Below are 13170 nucleotides of genomic sequence, written 5' to 3' on the forward strand. Positions count from 1 at the left end.
AGTTTGGTAAGCATTCCTAACCGTGTATTGCCCACTCGTATCATGAATCTAAGTCCAAGTATCAACAGTATATTGGTTAGGCATAGAGTGGTTGATGTGTCTTAGAAGTTCATGATGTTTCTCTTCATCCCAAGCGAACAAGTTCCTTCTCCATCTCAAACTCCAAGACCACACCCCATTACTCCATACACCCAAGGAATCAATAGTTGCATCTTTATCCAAAGCCATCTAAAACAATCTAGCAAAGGAACTTTTGAGCGTATCTCTCCCCACGCATAGATCATTCCATAATTTAATAGAAGAGCCACTCCCTAAAGACTTGCGGATTCCATCACTTATCCACCTGCCACTTATTCCTTCCCTGTTTTGACTAAGACTACCTAATTCCTTCCACCAAGAGGAACCTCTCCTAAAACACTCTAAAGCACCTTCCCCTCCACACCTCAAAAGCCCATCCACATACCTCGATTTTAAGACTTTCACCCATAGAAAATCTCCTTCACATAACAATCTCTATCTCCATTTACCTAACAAAGCCAAGTTAAACATGAATAAATTTTTAAGCCAAACCACCTTCCTCTTTAGCCCTACATATTTTTGCCCACCTCACCCAATGAATCCTTTTTTTCTCCTCCCCCTTACCCCATAGAAAACGCCTTTGAATTTTGTCAATCATATTAATAACAGAAATCGGGGCTTTATAGAAGGAAAATAAATAGATAGGTAAAAGAACATAATACCGACTTTAGGAGAGTTTCCCTACCACCAAAGGAGATGAGCTTGTGCATCCAAAGAGAGAGTTTCTTTTTTAAAGAATCAATGGTAAGAGACCAAGTAGACAGCCTTTTAGGATTTGCACCAACTGGAATTCCCAAAAAAATGAATGGAACAGAGCCAACAACACAATACAATTTATCCACCGCCTTCCTAACAAAATCACTATTCGAGTTAAGACCCATGAAGCAGCTTTTGTAGAAGTTAATTTTCAGCACATAAGCCAACTCGAAGCATTTAAAAATGCTTTTAAGCACCATTATATTATGCTCTGAATTCTCGCTGATCAGAATAGTGTCATCTGCATATTGAAGATGAGAAACAGAAACCACATTTTTACCAATCTTATACCCTGAATACATGTTCTTTGAAGTTGGCGATCGCACCACTAAGACCTTCAACAACCATTAGAAAAAGAAAATGTGCTAAAGGATCTCCTTGCCTCAATCCTCTTATGATGTGGCCTCACAATTTGAGATGTTCTCTCTTCGGGTCTACCCATAACGATCTCAAGCCAACTCATATTTGGGGAACAAGTAAGAATTAGAAGCATGGGAGCTTGAGTGGTTTGTCGGAACCACCTTCTATAGTGATTATTGAGGACATGTATCCCTCTCCTTAACGGATGACACAATCGTTACATTTGAGTGGTTTGTCGGAACAATTGACGTTGTTTGCGAGGATCTGGTAAAACAATCCCACACTACCACCAACCACTATGGCTCTAACGAAGAGTGTTAGTGATGTCGTCATGGAAAATATGACCAAGAAGTCGAGGAACAATGCTTTCGCGTGGAAGGACTAGAAGTTCCAATGGAGTCTCATGAAGAGACATTGAATCCTAAGACAGAGAAGAGGAGTGAATGCAAAAATAACTTGTTGATTTTTTGTTGAAGGGAAGAGAACAACAAGATGAGCATAAATGTGAGACAAGCCACACTGCTCAAACTAAAATTGACACAAAAACTTACTTTAAGGAGAAATTAGGGGAAATGGAGTGCAAATTAATCAACCATCACTACATAACATCCATCATTTCTCTCCATGTGCATAAACTACCGATCTAAAGAAAGTTTGCCTAAAAGACTACTACCTTTTATCCAGCATATGCATGCTCGTTGGTGGAGGAAAATGATTCTCTTAATAAATTAATAACCTAAGAATTTTAAATTACTTTCAATCACACGAAATAATTTAGTAATATGTAGCTTGTATTATTTGACATATTTCAATTTTGGAATTAATTAGAATAATATAATATTTTCTTTTTTAAAATATCTAAAGATAAAATTATGTCATCCAATCACACATGACCTAATATACTTTCATAAGACTTAAAAACTTTGTTGTTTACCAAGTGATCAACAAGGCATTATGCTTATTAAACTCACTCAGAAGTCGTAATATGACAACAAGACTTCTGTACATTGAAAAAAATCACTAATAAAAGAGTTACACAACTTCTAAGCATAAAAAGGCATCATTTACAAAAATCATTAAAGTGTTCCACGATTTCTATGTGCAGAATTAATAATGCACAAAAGTCGTACAATGACAATACGATTTTTGAAAATCCTCATCCAATATTCAATTACAAATTTACTTAATCTAATGGTTAACAAATAATTTATATGGAAGTAAACTAAGATATATTTCACATATTAGCTTCCATAAACATATATTATATAGTCTCTATTATGAATATCTAAAGACATCTCTAAAAGTAACATTCAACATATTCTAATTTCAGAAGTCACAACAAAATAAATAAAAGTGACAGATTGCGACTAATTAAAATTTTGACCCAATTCTAATATATTGGTGGTTGAAGTCGAACACTTAATTTATTTTGTAGGTTAATAAATCAGAAAAAGAATATTAATATCAAATTGGCTTACGAGTTTATAAAAAACAAAGATTGCGTGAAAGTTAAATCGTTTTTCTAACTTTCAATCATAGACTTGCATTTCTATCCTTAGTCTTAAAAAAGTTTTAAATATATTATGATTATGAGCCTCAAGCTAAAGTTTTAACTTGAGTTATATATTGTCAAGTTTTTTACTCAAGATTCTAGTAGAGCCTACCAAACAATTTATCCACTCTCATGGTAACACACCACTGGTTTATATTTCTCAACTCAAAGTTTTATATCATATTATACTAATTATAGAAGAGCTTTAGCAATGTGATATAAAGTCTTCATAGTCGAATCTTGGTTTGTAAAAATGTCTATGCAATAAAATCTTAGTGTTTGGAATGAGTTCCATATTCAAATAAGCATCTTCAATGAATCCCTTAAATCTTTATATATATTTTTACCACAATTAATCAAATTAACTAATATTTTATCAGAAAAAATGTATACACTAATAATATAAGAATTTTAAAATACTATAATTACATCATTCACTATTCATATTTAATCACTGTATATAAATTTACACCAACAATACATTTATCCTGATAAACAGTAACCTCTAAAAAAAATTGAAGTTAACCTCAGAACCTACCCCATATTCTTGCGATATTACCAAACTTAAGAAAATGGACCCGAAGCCCATTAAAAGAAGCCCATTGAGTGTTTTAGGGTTAAAGTCTATATATAAAACGTGGCAAAGCTAACATATTGAAAACCCTAGCAGCTTGGCAAGTCTCTAATCTCCTTCAGAGGAACGTTTTCGATTCTACAACCATGGTGAGCCACAATGTCCAAAACATCAATAACACCTTTTCAATTATCAGATCTGAATTATTCTGATGCGTATTTTATGATTTTGCAGGCGGAAGTTGAAGGTGATGTTGCAGCAGCAATAGGACAGGTACCAAAGAAGAGAACATTCAAGAAGTTTAGTTTCAGAGGAATTGATTTGGATGCACTTCTTGACTTGTCCACTGAAGAACTTGCTAAGCTATTCAGTGCACGTGCTCGTAGAAGGTTTAAGAGAGGTCTCACTAGGAAGCCTTTGGCTTTGATTAAGAAGCTTCGCAAGGCTGTAAGTTCTTTTTTCTGTATTCCTCATTGGTGGCAGATTTTTATTTTTTGTTGTTGTTTTGTTTAATTATTACTCGAGAGTTTGGATGTATGCAGTCTGTCATCATCGGATATTTTGTTTTGAATTCGTGATATGATATGATTATGTCATATTAACATTTGTTGTTTAATTTAGAACATTATTGTTTTAATTCACATATGCGGTGACTGTTATGATTGTTTATGGAAGCTGTAGATGCAATTATGATTTTGATTTGGTTCTGGATACTACCAAAATAGCAATACTGCTGTCTCAATATTGTGTGAATTTTGCAACAAAACCTTTAGTTGGATGTAGTGTTTTAAATGAATATCCACAATGGTATTGAGACCACAATGCAATTGCAGTGAGCACCATGTAATTGTGACAGTGACTATGATGGCTTAGTTGCATTCCCATCCATATCAATGATGAGCTAACAATCACTCAAATTTGTTAAAGATATTACTGAATTCACATTAATATTTGAGATTATAAACTTTTTCTAGTTCTTAGCCTTGACAATCCACTCAAAGTGGTTCTGTTCACATTCCAATTTGACTCTATTAAATGTACGAATTCAACTGAGTTTTACACTAATAAATTGTGGTTTATCTTCCTTCAGGATTGTTTGGCTACTTGTACATTGTTACTGTGAAAATATCACCAGCTTTCAAGCTGTTTTTCATGTCACAGTTTTATTGAATGGTTTGCTACAATTTCGATGTCCTTATTGGAAAATAACACCTGTGTATTGTCCTTTTCACTTACTTGGGGTTAATTTTGGAGTTGGATTTTGGTGTGACAGGAAGGGAAAGGGATGGCTGGGAGCCATGAAATACACTTTGCGATGACTCCCAAGCCTTCCCTTCTCCTTCCTTCCCCTCCAAAATCCAACTCCCAAACAAACCCTTAGGCTTGTTTGGGAGACATATTTTGAAGGAGAAGGGAAGGGCTTAGGAGGGGCTTGTTTGGGAACCATGAAATACACTTTGTGATGACACCCAAGCTTTCCCTTGTTTAGGAGTTTAGTTAGAGAATAGGGATGGTTTTGGAGAATTTTTAAAACCCTCCAAAGCCCTCACTATACCATTTTTTGGTGTTCCCCCAAAGTGGGGTATCTTGGGAGGAAGATAAGGTTAAATACATAATGACCCTTACTAATATTTTCTAATTACATTTATGTCCTTTTGTTGTACATTATATAATACATAGCATACTATTGATTTTTTTACTTGAATTTGTCTTCCCTTCTCTCCTTCTCTTTTCCTCGTAACTCCCAAACAAAGCCGAAGTGTCAAGTACTTTATGTTTTGTTCTTTGAAATTTGTACTTATCATCTGCATGACTGCATCTTGTAAGATATTAATTTAATGATTGATGGGTGTTTCTTCTTGGCTATAGAAAAGGGAAGTACCAGCTGGTGAGAAGCCGGAGCCAGTTCGCACCCACCTCCGTAACATGATTATTGTTCCTGAGATGATTGGAAGCATCGTTGGTGTATACAATGGCAAAACATTCAACCAGGTTGAGATTAAACCCGAGATGATTGGCCATTACCTCGCTGAGTTCTCAATTTCATACAAGCCTGTTAAGCATGGTAGACCTGGTATTGGTGCCACTCACTCATCCAGGTTTATCCCTCTCAAGTGAAGTTGTCCTATGGAGGCTACATTTCTAGTTTTCGCTGTTTCTCAAGAAAACCCCATTGTCATTCAGATTTTGTTTCTTATTATGCATTTTATTATTCAAAATGAACCATCGTTTTGATGTTTTGGTTTATAATGACTTAAATTAAACTAATATAAACTGTTTGCTTTTAGTTTCCCTGGTTTATTGCAATGGTTTTTTCACTCATCTTTGGTTATTCATCACTCCTGCTTTATTTTGTTTCTAGGTAGTCATTTTTAGCATGGTGGATCAGCCAGAATGAGTGTCATAGTGGAGAAATATTATCTCTGCATTGTGTTTTGAAGTCTGTCAATTTTGAATGGCTAACTCCATTATAAAACTTGTCTATGAATAACCTTTTTCTTAATCTATTTTGAATTCGGTTAAGAGATAATTGATATAATACCAACAGTTGTTTTGAGTGTGGTCCTTTAAATATACGCGCCATAAAGGATTTATGCCATTGAATATTTTTGGTGTAATTAGCAGTTGTGGATTAAACTATTAAATGATGTTTATTATGTATTTGCACCATAATCCCTCAAACTCCATAAAAAAGATGGAGGATGAATCCCTCAATTATTTTAACTTTAATGACTGTTTTTGTACTGGTTTTTATTTGCATCAAAATCGCTCCTCCATGTTGTTGTGACTGCCTTTGCTAGCATTCTTCCCTCATGACTAGCTACACTTTTTTATAAATACGACTAGCTACTCTTAGTAAAAAAATGACTAGATGAAATTTTGATATTTAACCAGTGTTATGCCAGCCTAGCTCGATGGTTTGACTGCTGGAATCGCAGGATGAGTATTTGTGCTGTTCTGGACCTTTAAGATTTCGGTTAGACTTGATTAAACCGGGTAACGGGTAGTGACCGAACTGTTTAGGGAAGAAAAAACTATAAGCAAGCACATAGCTATTTTGAATTTCCCATTGCTGTTTCCTAGAGCAAAATTTAGAATGAGGCTGAGAATCCTGCTTCAATAAATGTCAGGTATTTAAACTTTTTTATCATTGCTTTTAGGCTTCACAGAGTAATATTTGGATTTGGTAATGTTATTAGTAATAATAGGAGAAGATAGAGCAAGAAAAGAGAGGAGACTGTAGAAGAAAAGAGAATAGACATGGATAGAAGATAAATGGGTGAAAAGACTAGGAAGAGATATCATGACAATGAAAAACTAAACCGCGTACTCCCCCGAACCCAACCCAAATTTAACAGGGAAAACTTGTGGTGATTGGGTTTTGGTTTTACCCGATATTAAATTTTGGGTTTAGGTTTAGTACAATTATTACCCTATTCTGAATCTGCCCCTGAACCCACTAAAAATGATGTTGGGCTAAACCTATTCTAAATTAAGTTTGAAATATAACACTGATTATGTAAAGAAAAGATAGGGTTTACTACTTTGCTTGCTTGTTGCTTCTTCTTCATCTCTTTCTCTCCCGAGCTTCTCACTTCTCATCTTTGTTCTTCTCTTGTTGTCTTCCATTTTCGTCTTCATTTTGTAACTGTTTGTAACGGTTTTCGTCTTCATTTTGTAACTGTTTGTAACGGTTCAGAGTTCACATATGTAACTATTATTTTAGTTCACATCTGTAACTAATCATTTTGTATTTAAAGTTAACATTTGTATTTATTTTGTGCTCTTATGTGTGGTGCTATTAACTTGGAAATGGTTCAAAATCACATATGTAACTAATCACATATTTATTTTGTGCTGTTATGTGTGTCATTCACTATTTTGTACGGTTACTTCTTTCCAAACTGAATATCAGCTATGGATTTAATCATAAATACATATTATTTTTGGGTTTTGCCATTGGGTTTGGGCTACTCGAAACCAACAAGTTTGGGGATGATAGTATTTTTTAACCTTGTTGAATTCGGGTTCGGATTCAGATTTTGAAATTCAGGTTCAAGGTTGGGTAAGTATAAACCCGACGCTGATCTACCTCATTGTCATTCCTAATTAGGTAGGGATGGGGAGAATACAATACAACTAACAATATTTATGTATTTCACTCTCTTTCCTCTCTCTGCCACTTTTCTAATCTTAGCATTTGTCTTATGTACTCCTTTTCCATGTCTTTCAATTTTCTATCTAAACTATTATAGTATATATAATTAATTATATATTTATAAATTATATATAATTATTACTTATAAATGATGTTATCTAGTCTAATCAAATTGTTACGTCAGCTAGAATTTATATAAAACTTTTTTTAATTTGATATCCGGCTGGAGTATCATAGTATTGTATTTGACTATTTAACAAATATTTTAAGCTGGTTTGTTAAACTATTTAATGGACTTGTTATGCCGGTTAACATGTATTTAAAGCATGACTTGTGTACAAAGTAGTTTGTCCTGATCTATTTATAGGAAGGTAATAGAACTATGATATGCTATTTCACTCCTCCTAATTATTGTTCTATCTAACATCTAAATTTGCATTTGATAGCAATACATCATCTCAACAACAAAACTGATAAGTACAGATTATTCTTCCTTTTTAGTCTACATAAATCACCCTTATTTATATATATATATANTCGTGTATGTCAGTCTACATTTTTATTTTATGCTATTAAGTAATCAATTTTTATATATTTTATTTTAGAGAATTATTTTATATTGAATGTACTTTATTTTATAATTTTTTGTATTATGTATACTTTATTTTATAATTTTTTGTATTGTGTATACTTTATTTTATAATTTTTTGTAATGTGTATTCTTCATATTATCATTTTTTTGTCTTTATTAGAACATCTAATTTACAATTAATGTGTTGAAGGTGGTTACCTTATTATATGGTTTTTTTTTGTAAAAATTAAAAATGTTAAGAGCAAAATAAGAAAATACAAATTACATCATAGTAGTAGTTACACCATGTTTTGGCTTTATATATATGCTAGTGTGTACAGACACTTCATGTCTGTGAGTCAATATTGTTTGGCATTACGTATTTAATTTTTATATGCTTCATTTTTTGTCATTAGAATATATTTGTTGTATTCGGTGTACCTTCTATTATAGTTTTTGTGTGTTTATGATAATGCTTAGTTTAAGGTGAGCGATGTGATTAAGTTATGTGTTGGTAGTTGTTAATTAGGATTATATGGTTTTTTGTAAAAATTAAATAATGTGAATGGCAAAATAGGAAGTGGAAATTACACCATATGAAAGTTACATCATGTTTTGACTTTATATAAAGTATACAGAAGTATATATATACTATATCATGATTTCACTGGCAGGAGGAGATAACTTATCTTCTTATATAAGGAGATACTCCATTCCCTATATATATACTATATATAAAGCCAAAACTTGAAATAACTTCCCGCATGATATAATTTTCATTTCCTATATTGCCCTTAACATTATTTAATTTTTACAAATAAACTATATAATCCTAAGCAACTACTACCAATACATATCTCACCTTAAATTAAACATTATCATAAACACACAAAAATATAATATAAAGTATACCGAACACCACAAATACATTTTAATTCAAAAAAATGAAATATATAAAAATTGAATATGTAGTATTCACACCACAAATACATTTTAATTCAAAAAAATTGAAATATATAAAAATTGAATATGCTCCCTATGGCTCTACGCTTTTGGTAAAAATGATAATAGAGACAAAATTGTTCTAATTTTAAGGTTTATTGAAATTTGAAATTATGAATTGATATTTTGTTTAATCATTAATGTTAAGTTTTCTATAGCCTAAAAAAAATCAATTTTGTTAGCAACAATTTCCTCATTTCTCATAAAAAATGTTTATATTCTTTTGATAAGTTTAGGACTTACATTTTTTAGCCGCACAAAGTCAGGGATATGTCAGGATCAATCTGACAACAATACTGCAATATTTTTATTCAATTTCACCAGTTAAAACAAATGTAACAAAGATATATGCATTCAAACTGATTGCATGGTACCTTCTTGGGAGATAGGCAATCCTCCTTGTGGTATGATGATTGGTTGGGCATTGTAAAGTTGTCTAATAGAGTTCCATATGGTCATATATCTGACACGAGAATGCTTGTGGTAGATCTTTGGGATAATGGACAGTGGGACTTCTTAAGACTGAGCACTATGCTCCCTATGGCTATTCAAGAGGAAATTCTATAGGTTGAAGTACTTATGTATTCACAAGGGGAAGATAAAATACTTTGAAATGGAAGACATGAGGGTAATTATTATATGGCCTCTGCTTATGACTTGTTGGTTAAGGATGAATCCATAGCTTCAAAAGAGTGGCGTTTGATTTAGAGGAATTGTGCTCCTGAGAAGGTACGATATTTTCTTTGGCTAATTGGTCATGAAGTTCTTCCCACAAATGTTTATAGACAACATTGTCACTAAAGTATAACCTCGTCCTGATGTTGTTGTAATGCTTTAGTTGAGGATTTGGATCATTTATTTCGAACATGTCCTAGCTCAAGGATTATTTGGGCGCATTTTGCAAATCTGCTGCCAAATATCCCAACATCAACACCCTTCTAGGTGTGGTTTTTGTGTTTACTCCACAAAAATAATAATATTCTTGCTATGGCTCTTATGTGGTGGATATGCAAATGGTAGAACAATTTTGTTTTCGAGGAGAACCACTAACACATCACTTATATCGTCAGGCAAATTTTGGTGTTACTATGTGAATTTACTCGGTGGGGGTCACCTTACAGCTAGCAATTCGGTTTGGTCGAGTCCTAATATTGGGAGGCTGAAATTGAACACGGATGGTAGTTGGCTTCATAATATGAGGAAGATGGGATGGGGAGGTGTTCTCCGTAATCATGATGGTAAATGGATCTCAAGTATCTCTGGGAGTGGAGATGATGGTTGTCTTCTTTTGGCTCAGTTGCTAGTTGTTCAACAAGGTCTTTAGCATGCATGACAGTTTGGGTATAGAAGGATCAATTGTGAAACTGATTGCTTGGAGGTAGTGAAGCTGATAAATGAGGATATGAATGTGTATAATCATTGGTACAAGGATATTGATGTGGCTTTGGCATTGGGAAATTTATTTGACTCATATATGTTGTTACTGTAACTTGTAACAATTCTAAATGGCACGAAATAATACTTATTGGCTGAGTCATGACTAGGTCGCTCTCTTTAAAACATTCCATGCCACTGCCCAAAATGTGCAAGCAGACTATCATCCAGTGATAAAACAGTTGATAACTCTGTTATCGAATTCTTACTGCACTGTGATAACCGATCTTGAATACACCCACCATAATATGACTATCAGTGTCACTTCTCGAAATGCCCAGAATATGGCTACCTGTGCCAATTCTTTTCCCTCAATACTGGCTACTAGTGTCAGTTCTCAAAATCCTTCAATTCGGCTATTGTGTCAATTCTTAGTGCCACGGAAAGAAATGGGGGAAATTTTGTCGGAAATGCATCGACGAAAAATATGAGGGAGAAAGAAAAAGTTAAATGAAAGCGCGTTCAACTTGAGGCAAGAAAATATGAAGATAAGAGACTTCTATTTATAACATGAGATTTTTTTCATGTTCTTCATCTCTCTGATGTGGGACTTGAGAGTTGTTTTCTTTCAAAACTCTTCCATGATGGACTTAGGAGTTTTTTAGATTTCACACACACAACCAAGTTCCAACAATCCTCACTTGAAATTAAAAAACGATTTCCGAGAATATTTGTGGTTTCAATAAGATTGTGCTTAAACAAAGTTGTCATGCAACTTGAACTTTTGCATAGTGAATAAGATCTAGATTTTACTAGAGTGACTCGTAGTCTTGAACTTTATTTCCAGCATCAAACCATACACAACATTTTCAAAAGTTTATTCTGTAAAGTTCGTGCGTTAAAGTACTCTATGAAGTTTATTCTGTAAAATTTCATAGGAAGCGGCCCACACTTCCACATTCACATAGGTGAGTCTATCAAGAGTACTCTTGTAGCCTATGTACTCCATTCCAATTGGAGTATAGATCTCATTAAGATTTTTAACTCATCCTTACATATGTTGTAGGAATCATGCTTCTCATAATTTTATAGCATGTTCATTCTCATATCACTTCACAACTTGTTATTACTCATTGAACATATTTCTTAGGATCTCGAGTCACTTAGGTCGGGTTACCATCATGAGTGATCCTCGTTTTAAGGGCAATAGTCTCATACTCTTAGAAGTATTATGGACTTTCTCTATAGATAGTCCTTTCGTCAAAGAATCTACTAAGTTATTCTCAATGCATACATGATACACTCAAACAGCTTCTGTAGAGAGTAACTCTCTAATAGTGTTGTGCTTACGACGAATTTATCGTTTCTTACCATTATAAAAGTGGTTCTCACTTTTTGCAATAGTCACGATACTATCACAATGAATCAACACAACTGACATCGGTTTTCCTATAGGGGAATCTCTACAAGCAAGCTTTTCAGCTAACTTGTTTCTTCACTAGCTATTGCTAGTGCTATCATCTCAACTTTCATAGTGGATTGAGCCAAAATAGTCTGTTTCTTATTAGACTCTGGATAATCCATCTCATCATTTATGACTTCTTGCCACAAATCAACATCCAAAGGAGTCAAAACTTCTTAGAGAGTTGTTAGATTCTCCTCCAATATATAAACCATATAATAAGGTCTATACTCTCTAACTGTTGTTGCACTCTTACTTCTTCTAGGTTCTATTTCAAACCTTTCGTTTTTATCATTATATCTAATCACAGGTACGTGACTAGTTGATGTGCCCCCACTATTCCTCAATTTAAAAGAGAATTTCTTTTTCATTGAAATTATCATCATTTAGAATCAATGATCACTTTTGCGTTAAGGTCATATAATCTATACGTCTTGATGTTTACAACATACCCAACGAATACACATTCATAAGCTCTTTGAGTTTAACTCTCTAGGGACATACCATCAGAAATGATTTGATGAGTAATTCGATGTATCTCATATGATTGAGACTCTACTAATTTAGTATCAGTCATATGATGCTTGAGGTAGTGGCTAACATCATTGTTTTTTTCACGTTCCTCAATATCATATTTCTTTCTTTCTCAAGTGCATACCAAATTAATTTGGAAGACTTATATAAGCTATAGTAATCATAGAGATCATCTCACAACTTATTCATAATGAAATTATTACATATGTAATCATTTTCATTTTATAGAGCTATATTAATAACCAATTTATCATTCTCCTATTTTTCAGCTTTTTCTGGCACCACTGTGACATCATTTTCAGAAGGTGGGCAATTTTCTCATAGTGAGAAAGAATTTCATCTTATGTTACCACATTTGAAATTAGTCCCGTCAAACCGAAATGGTTTGTTAGGGTCAAAGTTGTTTGGTCCAGTAATATTATATACGAATATCATTGAAGTAGAAACGTCTTAAAATTATTGTTATCGTAGCTTGCAACAATTCTAAATGACACGAAATAATACTTATTGGCTGAGTCATGACTAGGTCGCTCTCTTTAAGACTTTTGTGGCACTGCCCAAAATGTGCAAGCAGACTATCAACCACGCCGTCCCCAAAATAAAACAGCTCATATTTCTGTTATCGAATTCTTACTGCACTGTAAGAACCGATCTCGAATACACCCACCACAATATTGTTACTAATGCGACTTCTCGAAATTCCCACTATATGGCTAACAGTGCCAAATTTCAAAATTTTCACAATATG

At 33.5% G+C, this 13170-nt stretch overlaps 1 protein-coding gene across 1 annotated transcript; it reads left to right on the forward strand.

Moving 5' to 3' along the window:
* Nucleotides 3376-5612, forward strand: LOC109333413 (40S ribosomal protein S15-4-like). The gene is made up of 3 exons (XM_019568893.1): nucleotides 3376-3469; nucleotides 3555-3767; nucleotides 5190-5612. Exons 1-3 carry the CDS (start codon nucleotides 3467-3469, stop codon nucleotides 5436-5438), a joined length of 465 nt encoding a protein of 154 aa, XP_019424438.1. The 5' UTR covers nucleotides 3376-3466; the 3' UTR covers nucleotides 5439-5612.

Source organism: Lupinus angustifolius, chromosome LG18 (assembly GCF_001865875.1).
Source record: "Lupinus angustifolius cultivar Tanjil chromosome LG18, LupAngTanjil_v1.0, whole genome shotgun sequence".
Classification (NCBI taxonomy): domain Eukaryota; kingdom Viridiplantae; phylum Streptophyta; class Magnoliopsida; order Fabales; family Fabaceae; genus Lupinus; species Lupinus angustifolius.